Genomic DNA, 18,233 nt, shown 5'->3' on the forward strand with positions numbered 1-18,233 from the left:
ATTTTTTTATTAATTTTTTGTATTGGTTTTTCAGTTGAATTATACTTAGAGTTCAGGGTAATCAACTGTTACAAACATACTGTTCACATTTTCTTTTCTCCAATAAATTGATGTTTTCAAAGTGAATGGATAATCGTTTTTAATAATCGTGATATCAATTATTGACCCAAATAATCGAGATTATGATTTTTGCCATAATCGAGCAGCCCCTAGGGCCAGGCTAAGATGTACTGAGCAGCAATGGTTATTTAATATTCCATTGCTCTGACTTAATCACAACAAAAACGATTATATATGGGTAGTTTCAGCTATGTGGCAAAGATTGTGTTTTGAGTGTGATTTTGAGAGGGCTTCTCTCTTTTCCCAGGGTAGAGATAAGGCAGGTAAATTACAGCCTTCAGCCAGTTTAATGAGTAGGTTTCATCAACACCCCTTTTCCTTTGCTGCTCGTGTCAGAGCTGCCTGTTTATGCGTAAATCTTTTGTTATGAGCAGACGATGGAGGGAAAACACCATTAAATATTAATTAATGTGTAAGGGCGGAGCGGGGACTCACGATGAAATTCAATTCCATTCAAGAGCTGTGTTCATATTCATCTCCATATTGCATGTACTTTTACCATGTGTTATGTTCTGATCACTATAATTTCTGTCTTTTTATTTTTCTGCCATTACATTTATTACCTTTGTGTTGTGTGACTGTGGTCATGACCGCTGTCTTTCTGTGTTTCATGTACGTGTGCATGACGCGTGTCTTTCTGTCCCATCTGTTTGTGTTTATATATGTTCGTTTTGTTACGTGTTGTCGTGCTACCCCCCCATACTCCTCCCACCAGAGTCCCAGGAGGCGAGTGTAGAAAGTGATGCTGCAGTGGGGGGCGTAGCCATCCCCGATATCAGTGTAACAGGTACGAGCGGCGAGCGATTGCCCAACGGAGAATCCATGCGACCGCGCCTTGACGGCCGTGCCCCGCCCGACTGCGACCCGGTGGGCGGAGCCTCTGAGGTCAGCCTTGATCTGCGGGGTCAGGAGGTCAGGAGGCAGAAGTCTGTGAGGCGGATGGTGGAGAATGAGGGTTCTGGGACGGCCTCCACAGGGAGGAGCCAGTACTAAGGTCCTGCCCCTCCTTCCCCACGCCCCGCTCCCGGGGTAACCTAGGTAACCATGTGTGGCGGCATGGTCTGAAAAATCTGCACAATGACTTCCCTTTTTACCTTTTTTGCGCTGGGTTCTACCATCCTCCCTTCTCCTAATAGCACTATTCCTCTCATCTGTCCTTCCAATGTCACTCATTCATTCACTCTCTCCTTTGTGGCTAAAGCTTCCTCACCAAGATCCCCTGCTGAGATTTTCTTAAATCTAATTAATTACCTAATTGAATGACAGATCTTTAACCTAATATGAATGCATACTACTGAAATGTGCTTGGCTGAATTTCACAATGGGGGATGTTTTTATGTTGAGCTAAATGAATTGGATCCTATTTTAAGCAGAACGTTGGTTAAACACAGCATGAACACCAGTCTTTAAAGTAGTTTATTCAACATTTGTCAATACATACACACACACACTTCCTGTAAATATAAAATGGCTGAATTCTGGACATACATAAAAAATGGACTGATGACCTTCAATCACAAAGCCCAGGTATTAGCTCTGTTACCTCTGCCTGCAGCAGCAGATTGTACTCATATTGCACACGTTGGCACGCCTCAACACAATCCTCCTGGGTTGCACTTGGACACAGATAACTTCCTTCTGAGTGGTAGCTTGGAACTTAGGAAAGATACGCAGGACTTGTGTTATTTGAAGCAAAACTGCTAAGAAATTGTAAATCTTCTGTGAGTGTGATGACTTCTGACTGCTTGGGCCCAAATCTGACCATGGAGGACTTTGACAGGACCTGCCTATCTGTCTAATGACTAGCAGTGACAGCATCAGATTAAAGGTGTGTATCTCTGCATATGCATGTGGTTGGCCACCCACATGTTTGTTAGTGCCATTCTTGATGCATATACAGCACAGCTATTGGCTAGTGTTTTTGAAGTGAAGCAAGTTTCTCAACTGAACACTTGCACTTAGGGTTTTGGATTTGTGTCTTTGTTTTCCTTCCTCTACTCTCCCCTTGTGGTCTTTCCTAGGCGTGTGCTCTCAGACTCTGACCTCTCCTGTCTTTGGGACAAAACATGCACTCCTCTGCCAATAAACCGCTCACAGCTTCTGGTTGAACTAACCTGTGTGCTGGGCTGAAATACTGACATTGCATTTCCTGGTGGCGAGGTTTCCCTGTTAACTGTCACAGTGTGAAGGCGCCACCTGCTGGACAGTGATGGAGCTCCTCTGTCATGCAGCCCTACATACTTTGCCCCACAAGCAAAGCATTCAATTCATTTTCTTTATAAACCGTGTTAATTTCAATGATTTGATTGGATCAGCTGGGCTGGATGACAGATGAGATGGTTGTTTTTTCCTCTTCGTGCTCCTGTTTTCATTTCAGTTCATTTCTGTCTCACAGACGCAGTGGATCTGGGTTCCCCGGATGAGCTGATGGATATTTCTGAGGTGGATGAAGGGGTGTGGCCAGGCGGGATGGGGCCGGACATGACCCCCCCCACCATCACTATTAGCAACAGTGTCACCACGTTGAATCTGGGAGCCAAGGCCATGAAGAAGTGTCGGCTGGGTGGGCGTAACAGCAAGGACAAGGAGGCGGGCTCTCTGACAACGTGCCGGGCCAACAGCGAGAATGCAGAGCTGTCCTTCAAGCGACTGACGCTCACTTCCAGCCAATCGGTGCCCAAGGCAGGAGCTCTCACCAACCTGACCCGCACTGCCAGCGCCGTTTTCTCCCGCTCCTTCGAGCAGGTGGCCGTCTGCAACGCCACCCCCGCCAGCAACCACACCGCCTCTGAAGTCGGCCGCTATTCATGCAGCCTGCAGGAGGATGGGCTGGGGTACTTGAGTCCGGCGCCAAACCACACGCAGCGCTCTCCTAGCATCAGCGTGCACCTTGGCTCTGACCTATGAGCCCTTTGTGACTCCTGGCTACCTGATCCCTCTCAATCCGGTGACCCTGTACCTGTGAACAGGAACTCCAAGCCATGCCAACTCCCATTAGACCACAACAGCATACAAACACTCCCACTGGGTGTCTTGTCACTCCATTTTGATGTCTTTGGTTCTCTGTGCTCCCGAGCAGCCTGCCGCCGTGCTCCTCTCCTGATGAAGGCGGGGGGTCAGAGATATCACTTCCTGCTTGACTGATTTTTAGCAGTGCATTGTTGCTGTGAAATCATGCCAGGACAAAACCGCACTCCGTCCCAGAGCAGTCTGTCTGGGTGCACTTAAAACATATACACAACTAAAAACTGCGGAAAAGTATCTGGAAAATATTTTAATCGGCATTTGTTGCCCTGCATGGCTTTTTCCATACGTCCATCCTGATATTGCCCAGGTTGGTCGGAGGGCAAATGTTAAGTATGTGTGATTATGTGTGTATGTTCAATTTTTAGAATAAAGGCGGCTGATTGATCAAATTAACAAGGTATGATTCTCCGAGATGAAACACATTTTTCTATTTTTTTCAAATGACAGATCCTTTTCCATAGCAATACAAATCTGTGTTTTTCATCTTTTGGGACAATTACACAACCTCTCTTCATTCACACTTCTTTTGTAAACATCTACAGCAGTGTTCCTTTTTAAAGATAATCTGTATTCTTCCTTAAAATGTCAGAAGAAATGACCACTAAATAATCAAACAGTATGATACGATTTGGGTTTTAATGTTTACAATCGCACAGTATTGTCATCATAATGGAGAAGCAATATTTGTGTCCTTCCCTCCCACTGCTCTAGCACCTTCTTGAATTGCTGTTGGCAGAAAAATCCAACTTCTAACAAATGACGAAGATGGTTTGGTGTATGATTTGTGAAGTATTGAAATTTGCACTTGAAAGAACAAACAAGTTGTGTTTTCAACTTTGGTATTTTCTTATGATGAACAAAAGACGTTTGACTCTCAACTGTGGTATTTTCCTGTGAGAGAGATGTGCTTTGTTGCTCCGTATATACATGAAGTCCACCTACATGCACAAAGATAAAAGAATCCGATGCCCCTGACTCAAGATGTTTAAAACTCGACCAAAACTGTAACTGAACCTCCTCCTGTGTGTTCTGCAGTGGGAAGGTGTGTGTGGGCAACAAGGCATCTTTCCTCTTCTCTGATCCACCCACCATTCCAGCTGTTAGTAGTTATTTGGTGATGTGTTTCCTGTGTCCCTCCATCATCATCCCTTCACAAGAAATGGTGATATCTTGTACCAATAATGTAATTAAACTCCACCCATTTCTTACCTTTGATGTCCTAAATTGAGCTGCGCCTCCCTCAAGCAATATGTGTTCTGTCGTCTGTGTACTAGAGCTGTCGAGTGTCCATAGCTTTGGGGGGGACATTAACAATCATATTGTTTCTGTGTGTGGGTTTACAGGATGTGAATGGGTGAGCTCTTGTTGTACATCATACTGTTGTACTAAAGTTGGTTAAAATTGGCCTTTCTATGTCTGAATATAACTCACTGCTACATCTTCTGGGAATAAAGTGTTTCTATATTTCACTTGCGTGCTCAGTGATTACTCTTAAATGAATTGTGTAATTAAAATGGTGTAAGAGGCTTATTGATTTATCAAAATCAGGGATACATGTGTGGCAACATTCCACTATAATTACGTACATTATAAATGCACAATCATTAATCGTGTTGCACTTATTAATTATTAGGGAATATATTTAAGGTTTATTTATTTATTGGATTGCAGGGGGGGGGACTAAGTTGGTAGTGTGTATATTTTGTCCTTTCAAACCACATATTTCAGAGAGAGAGAGAGAGAGACAAGCAATGATGTAATAATGTCTCTTCATATACAGAATAAGTTGGCTTTATTTTTTATTGTGTAAACATAAATTATTCATTTCAACAAAACACAGGAAATGACTAAACTAAATTCATAGTAAACTCATACACATTAGGTTAAGGGAATTCTTTAATTAAAGTGTGTCCTGGCCTGGCTGGTTATATTGGGCTAGCAGAGGCATAAATGCAACGTTTATTTCCCAAAACAAAATCATGCAATACATGGGATGTACACGGAAACATACATCACAACACCATGGGCGTCACTTTGTTAGAAAAAGTGGTGAGGACAATTTCTCCAGATTCAACATCAGCATAGCAGGAGACAGAAGATGTCCCTCCCCCGGGTGATGAACCTCGAGCACCTGCATGACAAACCGATGCATAGATCTCTGGACCGCCAATGTGTTTTTAGAACAATGAATGCCCAACTATGCGTCTTGCTTTTATGTGATTTTTAGTGAATTTGTTCTTTTATGCACACAACGAGCACACAGATATGGAGGACAGAACATGACATAAGTAGCAAATAAATAAATACAAGAATAAATAAATGTGAAAAGAAACTGAACTAAATAAATGTGGAAATAAATTCAGGAATAAGTAAACACAAGAAAAAAATAAATAAATATGGAAATAAATAAATGAATGCATGCATAAAAAAATTAAAGTTGAGAATAAAACAGAACACACATATTATATCTTTGTATGTATTTCTTCATTTATTTTCACTTACATTTATATATATATTAATTTCTGTGTCGTGTTTCACAATTTGTTGTTTTGCTTGGTAGCTTTGTATTCTGTGGATGACAACATTTATAACATGTACTTTCACTTGCTCTGAAAGTTGCACGTGTCTTTAACAATATCTTTGAGTTGCTATCATATTTTATTTCACTTCCTCCTCAAAATATAAATCATGTTCACTCACAAAATCAGTCTGCGAGCGAGCGAGGTCACAAAGGTTATAAACAACCTATAAAAGCACTCCTCATGGCAGTCGCAGTTACATGTGTGTCCACTAGATGGCGACCAATGACAGATGTTCAGTTATCAGCCGGGTCCTAATGTCACTTCCGCTTCCTTGTCCTTGGTGGTTGCAGCATCCTCGCTGTTCAGGATAAACACATGGCTAAACTGAGCAAAGAGTCCAAACAGCGGCTGCAGCAGCTGTTCCAGTGCGGCCAGTTCGTCATCCGATGGGGTTTCATCCCAACTGTGTTGTACCTCGGTCAGTATCCCAACGGGAGCAGGGGGGAGACGGCTGGATGAGGAGATGTGCCTCGCTAACATTAGCCGGTTAGCTTAGCACACTAGCCCTCAACAAGAGCTAGATTAGTGTTTTTCTCCCCAGGTTGCGTTAGTAGTTATACGTTTAAACCAATTAAGCTAATGATTGACACCATTGTATAGGAAGTATATAAGTATAAAACATAAGACCACAGGGTTCAAATCCCAATTTGGTTTGACTAGTAATACATGATTTGGTTCTGTATCATTCATCTAACTTTAAAGGTTTGATGTCTTTGAAGTAGTTGGTAGACTGAGTAGCCCCCTCTGGACGAGTTATACAATGCATGTGATGTATTGCATATTGATGAGTGTCATGGTGTGTGTGAAAGTCATGATGGCATGGGAAAACGGCTGAATCAAAGCAGGGAATCTAAGCATCTCATGAATGCAAGCTGTAAACATGTTAAAAGCAAGCTGTGGTGGTGATTGTATGTAGGACTTAGTATGTGAGTGAGGGAGCGATTTATTTTTAAATGGTCTTCTCTATGATGACTGTGCAATGTTGTTAGGGAACACAATTATCAAAAACGTGTGACCTTGAAGTAGTTGTGCAAAGTCCTTGTACTTACAAGAGTGTTAAACCAGGAATTCCTGATGATTTGGTCTTAAATGCCTGGTGCACTGAAATACCTGGTTGTGCTTTTGGGAGTCAAGATGGGGAAGTGGAGAGTTTGGCATGTGTGACCTCACTGCTAGTGGAGTTGCCCTCTGAATGAATCTTCTCTGACTTCAGCATTTTGGAAACACCAGCTGATGACATCTTCTCCCCTCGTTTCCTTTATTTCTTAATCTTTTTTTCTCTCTTGCAACGCATTTATATATTAAGGGCAGCATTATCTGTCATTTATTGCTGATGTGCAACCAACATCAGTCATAACGTTTCATATCCAGGCAACCATGATCTTAGTGTAAAAACTGCTTAATTGATTATTAATCAACAATAAAAGTTGATTCATTTGTCAAATAGAAATGCCTAACTCTCTTGGTTTCAGTTTTTCTGAAGTGCGCTCCAATGATAATAATCCACTGTGGTGATAGTTATGTAAGATCCAAGAAGAGGCTTGATTCAGTTTTCTAAGAAACACATTTTTCCCAAGAAACAGTTGCATCACAGTTATTTCCTTTCTGTGAATGAAGCTAAAAACAATACACACTCACCCTTCTGTGTGTGTGAGGCAGATATTGTGAGTCAGATGTGGGGGTTGTACACTTTTTGCTGCAAGGATGCTGTGAAATGAAACTGGAGTGTGTTGTAATGACCCAGTGAAACTTGCTGTCATTTTAAGGTGCATAGGCACAATTTGATGTATTTTATTCCAAGCTGTGGGCCATTATAATTGACTATATGCCAGTTTTTTTAACTAGATGCTTAAAGAAAGTCTTAATGGACATTTAAGACTCAAACATCTACATCATATTTATTTTCGAAAAATCAAACCATACTTAAAACCATCTGTATGTTTTTGATTCACAGGTTTTAAACGAGGAGCAGATCCAGGAATGCCTGAACCCAATGTCTTAAGGTGAGGACATATTAGCTCAAATCATGTGTTTTCAGAGAAATGTGATGCTTAAAGGGAGATCTTACAGCGCAGACATATTTGCGTAAGTAGAGTAGTTGGGCTAGCTGTCAAATAAGTTTTGAATTTGAATAATGAATAAAATAATGATGTTAAGACAGAAAAAAACATCAAGAATCATGAAATCCAATCATTAGCTTGTAGGGGTGTAACGGTTCACAAACATTTCGGTTCTGTACGTACCTCGGTTTTTAGGTCACTGTTCGGTAAGTTTTCGGTACAGCAGAAAAAATTATCAAAAAACATAAAATGTATATATATATATTTTTATTATTATTATTAAACTGTGAATAATGTATTCACTCAAATAAATACGAAATATAATAAAATAAACATGAAGGTGCAGCATTTCGATGAACTGAAATAATCTGTATTTGAACTNCCGGCCCCCGTTCCGTCTCTGGTTCCTCCCCCAGGAGCCCGCCTTCCGCCCCCGTTCCGTTCTCAGTCCCACCCCTTGAAGCCCACCTGCCGGGCCCCCGTTCTGTCTCACGGTTCCACCTTGAGCCGCCTTTGCCGGGCCCCCGTTCCAAGTTCTTTTCTGGCTAGCCTTACCCCAGGCCGCCTGCCGGGCCCCGGTTCCGTCTCAGGTTCCACCCCTTGAGCCCACCTGGCCGGCCCCCGTCTGTTCTCAGGTTCCACCCCTTGAGCCCGCCTGCCGGGCCCCGTTCCGTCTCTGGTACCTACCCAGAGCCCGCTGCCGGGCCCCCGTTCCCGTCTCAGGTTCCACCCCGCTTCCCGGTGTCGCCCGCTTGAGGTCCCCCGGCCCAAGCTCCCCGCTTCTTTGGCCTGTCGGAGCCTCCGGCCAGTCCTCCGGCCTCACAGCTGGCTGTCCTAGGCCTCGGCCTTGTCCTGGTATCAAACCGCTTCCTGGGGGCCGTCTTCTCATCAGACGCCCTGGAGGTTGTCCGTTGTCCTGTATCCCAACCGTCCGGGGGCCGTCTTCTTCCATCAGGCCGCCCTGGGGTCGCCGGTCCTGGTGTCCCAAACCGTCCTGGGGGCCGTCCTCTCGTCAGCCGCCCTAGGGGTTGCCTGGTCATGTACTCAACCGTCATGGGGTCGCCTTGAACTCTCCCTTGAGCTCTCCCCTGGAACTCTTCACAGGGAACTTTTTCCCTGAGCTCTCAACTGAAACTCTCTCTTGAGCTCCTCCTCTGGAGCTCTCCCCTTGAACTCTCCCTTGAACCTCTCGCACTAAGCTCTCCCCTGAACTCTCCTTTGAGCTCTCCTCTACTCTTGGCTGGTTTTATTTTTTTTTTTTTTTTTTTTTTTTTTTTTTTGTTTTTTTTTTTTTTTTTTTTTTTTTTTTTTTTTTTTTTTTTTTTTTTTTTTTTTTTTTTTTTTTTTTTTTTTTTTTTTTTGCGATTACCCCACATTGCAGGACCACCCGTCCTCCAGACCCCCTCCACCCACCCTGCTGGACTTTGTTTTTTGGGACGTTTGGTATCCGTCCCTTGAGGGGGGGGTTCTGTCACGCTCCTAGGTTTATGTCACGGTTTTAGTGTTGTCTGTCTGGTTATGGGTTTTGTAAATATGTTCATTGGTGTTTTGTCTTCCTCCTTGTGTTTTTGTCTGGTCCTCCTCCCAGTCGTTAGTTTCCCTGGTGTGTCTGATTGTCTCATTGTGTGCACCTGTTGCTCTTGTGTTTCTCCCTCCCCTGCCCAGCTGTTTCTTGTCCTGTGATTACCCTTCTGTGTATTTAGTCTAGTCTTCCCCTGTGTTCCATGTCGGTTCATTGTTTCCTCTCCATGCTTCCACGGTCCGTGTTTCTTGTGCTGCTCGTTTGTTTTTTTGGATACTGCCTTTTTGCCACAGCTTTTATGATTTAATAAAGCTTGCTTTTTGTTAAATTCTGCATTTGGGTCCTACCTTTTCCACGCACCCTGACAGTATCCATCCCAAGGACTGTTTGGAAATAAACCATTAAGGACAATGCTTCGTCAAACAGGAATAAAAAGCAAACTGTACAATCTATAATGAATAGCATGATTAAAGGTGCTTTTAATTAGCTTCCACTGTAAACATAATAATTGTGTATCCAAAAAGGAGAAGCAACCTTGTGTTCCTCTAATTTCCAAACCATTGTTACTTTATCCCAAAGAGTCTGACAGGGATTCAGAGACTCATTTTTGGAAACATTTTTGTGGAATACCAAGTGGTCTGTGTTGTCTCCAAGAGTGAATGCAAAACATGAAAATCATTCAAATTTAAAAAAGCTGTCTTGTCTACCATTCATCAAGTAGCAATGATGGCACTCAGGTATTTGTTTTTGTCACATATGTGAGTTCTTATCTCTCGGATCCATCCAACCTTCCTCATTGTCTTATGGTAAATAAATGGGGAATAGAAGGTTGCTATGGAAACTATTCTTCTTGGCAACACAGATGTGCCCCGTAGTTTGATTGGCCACTGCATCCCTGTGTCCAACGTAATGCATGCAAGTGCCATTCAAGAGGCTTTCATACACCTTCTGTAGGTAAATATTTATTCCGTAGAAACTGATAAATATGTGATGGAAACAAATACATAACATAATAGCATAGTAGAAATGGACGGAAGAGGTTTGCCCTTGACCGTAAATTAGTATGAAACATAAATGATCCACTCAAAACACTGTCAAGTGTGCTTCAGTGTTGCATATGATGACTGTATTCATCACTGGACAGGTGTTTATACAGTATACATATATAGTAGGTATAGGGTTATGTAGCTGCGTGCCAACCCATATCATTTGTGGAAACGTGCATGTGGGTGATACGCTATAATTAAAAAGTGACTGGACATGGACCCCTGTGTATTCTATATCCTTAAATAACCCTTATGCTGTCAAATGGTTATTGCTGTTGAATGCTCACCAGAATAAAATACTGACTGAAAAAAGTTATATTGTATAATGTCCTTCAATTTTACTTTGCATCATTTGAAAAAGTACTGAACATTGGTGAACTATCAATAAAGGGAAATTGAGCGTAATGAGATATCCATTGATTCTTCACAAACCACCAATTTGAAAAAGGTCGTACCCATTTAAATCGGAACTCAAATAACGAGCAACTTCAACCTAACAGAGCTCCTGTTTAATGTCAGTTTCATTAGTGTTATCTCCTGAATGCTGTTTTTATATTTCCAGCCTTGTATCTAGACTGGCCTGCAAAACAACATTTAATGAGGGAATGACTGCTGCCATAGCTCAGTGAGGTCTTTGAATATAGAAGTCGTAGGCATGTTATAGTGATTTATTACGATTAGTCTTTCCACAATACATACCTAACTTGTGCTATGCTGTTTCTATCCTTTAAAACCCTGTCTTCTCAGCTTAAAAAGAGAAATAAATACCACAATTGCATTTGACTGCTGTTAATTTGGCGGGAAAATTTAACAAAAGTGGGATTAGAGAGCGTAGACAGGATGGAAACAAAACCAGATATACAATCTTATGTATGGGCAAACTTATCTATATAACGAGACAAACTTGGGTATGGAAAACAAACCACATGATCCTTGCAACATCCTTAGCTCTGCCTCTGGGGAATTCTTAACCTACGCTGTACTGCTCCATCCATGCTTCAAAGTCTTTCTTGGACTGAAAAGCTGAAATTTGAAATGTTGACTCTTGTGGAGTGGCCAATTTTGATTTGTGGCCCCTATGTCAACCCCGGGCTACATGATGGAGCATGTGAAGCCGCAGCACTCCTTCAGCAGGGTGAGGCCCGTCTTGGCGAAGGGAGAAGAGGTCTGCTGAGCTCTGGACGGCGCTCGTCTGGGTGGAACACCTGAAGCCCAGAGAAGTCACTCTGAGAACATTTGGCAATAGTTTCCCAATACATGTTGTGGTGTACATGGAGAGATATTAGATAACTTTATTTTTGGAACAACATAGTTGTACTTTTTTTTCATCAGGTACATATTTGACAGCCTATGTTATGAAGTGAATCATTCTTCCTAATGAGTATGTTTACTTTAGGTACTTTAAGTATATTGTCATGCTTATAATTTGTATCTTAAATAAAGTTCAATGCATTGGTATTACTTGTGGTATTACTTTTACTTAAGTAAATTGCTTGATTACTTCGACCACAATTTTACGGTCTAACTCTACTAACTGCTAATCAACAAACATGTCCAGCGGATAAATGATTTTAAAAAGTGGAGCACAGAACAACAACTGTGGAACCTAAGCATACCTTTCTTCTTCATATTTTTGGGAAATTTGGAATTCAGAAAATCTGCCATTTCTTTGTCTTCTTCTTTTTCCCTGTAGAGATTGAGCAAAGGATTGATGTAAAATATACAGAAATACATGAATACATAAAGCATTTGGACTACAATTTAAAGTCTTCCATCACCTTCAGATTACAAAAGAGAAGTTGGCTAGGAATGGCTGACAGGAATTCCATGTAACACAGATATAAAGGTAAAATATCGTGTCTACTTTACACTTGCTGGCCATCTATTCCGCAGTACAGGTAACATTTAAATGTTGATTTTACCAACGGGGAGAGTTGAAAAGCTTTCTCACTGCATCAAATAATTACAGTATCTCTGGCTGTTAGAAAGGATTACATTTACTCTGAGAGGTTCTACTGATTATTCAATAAATCTGGCAGCCCCTCTCTGTCTACACAGATATATTTAGATGAGTTAGACATGCTCTGCATATTTGGGTAATTTAATATTTGCAGTACTACTAAATGTATGTATTACATATTGAATGAGTATGTTCTGTAACACAAAGTGTGCAAATTACAGCAGGTCTGTCCTGCTTTGAAAATAAAACCAAACGTAAAAACTACAGATGTAATTTTCTTGTGAAGGACAGTGAGGATAAAAAAGAGAGAAATGTCAAAAGAAAGATCTCTATATTTATCAGCATGGCCTTGAGCATCGTCACATCTCTCTGCGATCCATTAACCCACTGTTGTTCCATTAACCCACTGTTGCATGCTGTCAGCTGCCAACACAAAGTGTTGCTCACACAAACTATTGATGCCTAACGCTGAATAAGAATTGGACCTGAGATACTGGTTGAACATTGTCAAGTCGCATTAAGTTGCAAGTTGAGTGATGGATAAAATAACCTGTGAGAGTGTATATGCTGCATCAAGATCAACAAGTAAGTGGAGTAAAAATAAATACAGCGTTTTAAGCTCTTAATGACTGCAGGACAAAACATTAAAAAACTGAACGTCTAAAACTGAAAGAGCGGTCTCATCGAAATACAGATTCAACTGCAGAGAGGCTAATTTAAACTTGTGATTATTTTATATTTCACTTATGTTTGACATCTCTGCATTAAGATAATGTAATGTTCAAGACATTGTACCTTCCTTTGAGGGTTTCCAATCCCATTGTATGAAGGGTCCTGTAGTGTTTTGCATAACTGTATATGTGGTGCAGGACTAAGAGTTTCAGAATGGATCAGTAAGGTTTGGACAGCACTATGACAACCTTTCCTCAACTCCTGCATGAACAAAGCATCAACACCCATTAGCAGTCCTGAAAAAGTATGAAATAGATGTGTATATGTTTTTTATAAACCAATGGCAGCTCCTGTTGCAGTACTCTCTGATCATTTCTGACACATCTTTAATTGAAATGGCTCTCCGCTGAGTGCTCTGCGGTGCATCATCTCACTGTGCCTGAGGAAATGTTCCAGTGTTTTAATAGAGCGCAATGGGGTGGCTTTGTGGAAGCGTCTATACGGATGAAACCGGATTGAGAAAACACTTTACCAGAACTAGTGACTTGTTGCGATGTTCAAATGGGAGCCCTATCAGTCATTAAAAGAATGTGAATAAACGATGCTCATTGGTGATATCAAAGAGTTCCTCTGGATAAAAGATACTTGTTTCCCAAAGGCTATAAGATAGATCAATGGCTACAGACCTACTGTATGTGTGCACTGCATCTCTAACTAGTGGCGTTTTATGTTCAATAGGATTTTTTAATTATTCATTCACAGCCGATGGTGACAGGCGACCAAAGGACTCCTACCAAGCTGTAATGAAACCATAACGAAGCACACCTGAGTCTTTCAAACTCCACATCGTCCACCAGGAAGTCTCTGGTCTCAACCAGCTTGTGGATCTGCTGCAGGAGTTCCTCCTCCTTCTGCCGGTCCTCGTTGGACTTGTCATTATCTGCAGCAAAAGACATCGAGTGTTTGTCCCAAATGAATCACTTAACTATGAATATAACAAGGGTTTAACCACAGGTACTGTATAAAGATGTTTGTAGGAATTGGATTTATTTGAGACATTCTGCTTTTATTCTCAATCAGCCTACCTGGTATGGACACTAATTTCTGCAGATCCTTCTTCAGACGAGTGATCTCCTTGCACAGCTGAATGTCATCCATCCTGCACAGGGACAAAAGAAACACACACACACATATGAAAGTACTGGAAGTGCCGCACATCACATTCTGCTTTAAAGGGTAGAAAGGATTTGAAACTATATGGGGAAATGAAATTCAAACACAGAAAGATTCATATTGATGTTTTAATTCACAAAAGAGATGACACAATCTTTTCTGAAGAGAAATCCCTGTGGCGTCTCTGAGCCAGAGAGCTTTCACTCAGCCTCTGTCTGTATCACACGCTTTCTCTTTCAATGGCTCTCCAAACTCAGTGGATCATGACTGACACTGAGGTGGGGTAGGAGATCACAGAGGCAGAGAGCACTCACGTGACCCAGCATCACTGCAAATACCTCTTTTTTAGGAGAACACACAAACAGACACTCTCTGGGTCGGACACACACTTACACACATTACACCCATTCATCGTCAGCAGGGAGAGCCACGTCACCATTCCTCATCTACCTGTCATATAGGAGGCTCTCTAAAGACATGTATGTGGAGAAATGGCCCTGATGAGGTCTGGAATGATGTGCTTTAACCAAAAGAAAACACACCATTTATTTGTTTGTTTGTCAAAAACTTGGTGAAATCTGCTTCAGATCGTGACTTCCCCTCTCCTACCCCTCCACCTCCAGTCTCTCATTTACCCATCCTTTCTGCCTGACTCTTGCTTGCCATCCCACACATGCCACTCATCATATTCCCCCCCCGCTGTCTGAGCACCATCTTTCAGGGGAGTGGATGAATAAATATCCATGCATTAGCCTGCTTAGTGGAAGCCAAGGTAAAGCCATTGATATTATAATGAGGGCCAGCACGAGGTGTGATAGAGGGCAAAGCTGCTCCGAGATGTGTTTCTGATACCAGGGGGAGCTCTTGAATGGAAAACATTGCTTAAATGATTTGAACTGCTTTTGACTGGGTAAGCTTGAAGATGGATTTTCCAGTTTGGGGCTTGTGTGTACTATTGTTGTTTTGGCATGACAGTGCACTTTAATGACTGATTAATGCACTAAATAATGTATTTATTCAGGTTTCTCACAGCAATACACAGAATGTTGTCCCACATGTGTTATGTGTGCAGTACTAACATGTGTAACACTGAGGTTAAGATTTGTTTTTGGTTACGTAAAGATCACATTTGTGTCTTACAAAATGACTTTCCCCTACAACCTCCCTCCACTGCCACTTAATTGCATTCTAACACATTTGCGTTTTAAGGGAAAACACATTTTCTTAACTTTGTAAATATACACAAAAGAGACACTCAACAAAAGTTCTTGGTTATGTTCATGCAACAACAATATTTGGGTTAGATTTTGTCAAAAATTGATGGGTTTGGCTTAAAGAAGTACATTTGTTCAAGAATTTAAATTACGGACAAATTAAAAGTCAACAATGACTTTATGTTTTTATGCAGATCACAAACACCAGTCGCCTGTATGAAAGAAGTGTAACCATCCCATCCACCCGGACATCCTCTCTATGCAGACTTTGAGTTTGATAAGAAATGTATTTGGGATAGATCGAAAACCAATCTAATGTAGAAGAAAATAAATTACGAAGGATAATTCACAATGCAGTTTAGTTGTATGGGAACATACTTACTGTATAGGAGAACAGGTACAGAAGCTTCTAGTCACACATTTTTGTGCACTGGCACTCAGTACCAGCAACAAACTAAATAATACACCATTCAAATATAATGTGAATTCTGGGTTGCTATTATTGAACCAGTTTGTCTCCGGAAATAATCACACTGGCTGCAGATGGCAGATGAAATAAACAAATGAAATCCAAGTGTGCGTGTTGATAGGCCACTCACATGTATCTGAGCTCTGACTCCCTCCTGACCAGCACATCTCTGATCCTGTCAATCTTAAACAGCTCCCCCTCGATGTCGTCCACGGTGATGGTGGAGTCCGCCATAGACACCACGTCCTCGTCTAAGAGGGAGAGAGAAAACTTACAGAATAAAAAATTGATCTATTAATTAAAAAAATAAAGTATTCAATATTTGAATTAAATTATTATGTCAGTTATTTGCAGCCCCCTATTGTTTGTGAATCTCAAACACAGAAAGACATTTAAAAATGTCTATATTGTATTCCATTGAGAAAACAATTCAAATTACATTACTTTACTTTCCCACTCTAAATAAGTATTAGTATAAGTATGTCTTTGTAATATACACAATGTGTGCGTGGCAGGTGAATTAGACATCATTAGAATAAAAGATATGGAGTCAATATTAGTTAAAATAGTCAATAGCATAATGAAAATTCATTTAAAGTATGTGATCAATTATGTTCAGCATGTTCAATTAATCAACAGAATGATCAATAACTATGTGCACACAACAATGAGATAATATTTAGTATAAACATTATCTCTCACTCCCAGATGCTCTAATTTCAAGCAATTGCATAATCAGATACAGCCCAGATGATGCTTTGATTGCTTGGTTAACAGTATCAAACACAATATGAGTATCATTATGCACTTCATGCCACTCCACGGTCTCTGTATTTCTCATTTGAACTGTATGCTTCCAAATAAAACAGATATACAATGAAAAAGGCAAATCCTTCAAAAGCTTTTGCTGCATATATCTAAGTCCCCATCTACAACAATGTGTGGGCTTGCGCCGGACAGCTCTGTCATGCTTTTGAATGAATCTGACCCAAGGTCCCTGGAAACGTTTGTGTGGTATGAAAAGACTTCAAAGCTTTTCACACAACGGCTGCTTTACAGTAAACTGAGAGCAGCAGCAGCAATACAATCAAAGGCAGCGGCATATCAAACATTTTACTGCAACTATATCCTAAAAAGCAATTGTTTTAGCCAAGAAAGAAAACATTCATAAATCACCCAGAAATCCAGCTATGGTCGGCCTTCTTGAAGGTAGTTGCAAGTTTACAACTGAGGAAAATTGCTTCCGTTCTGCTCTGTAGTAGCCCTGGATAACTGTCTCTTCCCTGCAGAGAGCAGCATACTAATACCTCCACTAACAGACAGTCCCTCCTTAGGCCTTTAAATCCTCTTTATATAAACACACAGTCCATTACTTCGTAGAGCTCTAGCATGTAATATCTCTATTCTGGTCACATTTAGCCCTGGGGAAGGTAGCACTGACTGAGTTCAAAGTGCTGTGAAGACATGTCCTCTGCACCAGCGTGAAAAAAGGCAGAATAGATGTGGATCATCATAATTCAAATAGGTATTGTATGCGCTGAGGTTAGTTATAAAAGCACCATGGTTAGCATTATGCATGCTTGCAGATAATGGACGGTTTAGGAGGACTCATGTTCCTGCTGGCATTGGAGCTTTGTTTGGGGGGTTGTAACTGCAGTCTGTTTGTATGACAGATATACAAAAAAAAGGCTTCCTTGAGTTCAGATACATCCTCACACAGATACTCTGTTACTATGACGAATCTGGCTGACGTCAATATAGCGCCAACACAACCTTGATGTCTCAGAGGAGAAAGAACTGAGTGAAACATTGCAGTGAGCAGTGAGTGTTAAGTGAAACTATAAAAAGACAGACGTGGAACTACCTACCCTTTCCCATTTTTGTTGAAAGTGTAAATAAAAGTTAATTAAAGGGAATAGTATCCAGAAAGTTGACATTTGTGCAAATGCAGTTATCTTATCTTGTGTAGTCTATGTTTTATTTTTATTGGACAACTGTGTGTAGCTTTTTTGATCAAAACTTCCCTTTGGGGACAATAGCAGACATCCTATCTTATTTTGTGCTAAACTAAGCTAATGGCCATTCTTACCTGTCAAGCCCATGTTTTACAAGTCAGTAAGATAGGTAAATATCCGACAACAAATAAAAATAAGTACTCTTGGAACAAACTGCCAATGATTCAACGTTTCAACGAAGAGTGTGTGTGTGTGTGTGTGTGTGTGTGTGTGTGTGTGTGTGTGTGTGTGTGTGTGTGTGTGTGTGTGTGTGTGTGTGTGTGTGTGTGTGTGTGTGTTAGAGCTGCTCAATTAATAGTATTTTCGCAATTTTCGCAATTACGATTATGGCTTGCAACGATTACGAAAACAACGTAATCGAAATAATAATATT

At 41.0% G+C, this 18,233-nt stretch overlaps 2 protein-coding genes across 2 annotated transcripts in view; one reads left to right on the forward strand and one right to left on the reverse strand.

The window, feature by feature from the left end:
- Positions 1-18,233, reverse strand: part of csmd2 (CUB and Sushi multiple domains 2) — a 221,697-nt gene that overhangs the window by 149,042 nt on the left and 54,422 nt on the right. Inside the window, exons 18-26 of the mRNA XM_010794261.1 lie at positions 15,976-16,096; positions 14,075-14,148; positions 13,815-13,929; positions 11,454-11,562; positions 8,477-8,765; positions 5,991-6,202; positions 2,514-2,921; positions 1,664-1,776; positions 799-1,048 (exon numbers count right to left, since the gene is read on the reverse strand). Of these exons, the coding sequence (XP_010792563.1) occupies positions 799-1,048; positions 1,664-1,776; positions 2,514-2,921; positions 5,991-6,202; positions 8,477-8,765; positions 11,454-11,562; positions 13,815-13,929; positions 14,075-14,148; positions 15,976-16,096 (1,691 nt within the window). The remainder of the gene's footprint in view (positions 1-798; positions 1,049-1,663; positions 1,777-2,513; positions 2,922-5,990; positions 6,203-8,476; positions 8,766-11,453; positions 11,563-13,814; positions 13,930-14,074; positions 14,149-15,975; positions 16,097-18,233) is intronic.
- On the forward strand, positions 1,185-4,616 carry LOC104964736 (hyccin). Its single transcript, XM_010793592.1, has 2 exons — positions 1,185-1,948; positions 2,516-4,616. The coding sequence occupies exon 2, from the start codon at positions 2,548-2,550 to the stop codon at positions 3,025-3,027; it is 480 nt and encodes a 159-aa protein (XP_010791894.1). The 5' UTR covers positions 1,185-1,948; positions 2,516-2,547; the 3' UTR covers positions 3,028-4,616.

This window comes from Notothenia coriiceps, unplaced genomic scaffold, assembly GCF_000735185.1.
Source record: "Notothenia coriiceps isolate Sejong01 unplaced genomic scaffold, NC01 NC01_scaffold00037244, whole genome shotgun sequence".
NCBI lineage: Eukaryota > Metazoa > Chordata > Actinopteri > Perciformes > Nototheniidae > Notothenia > Notothenia coriiceps.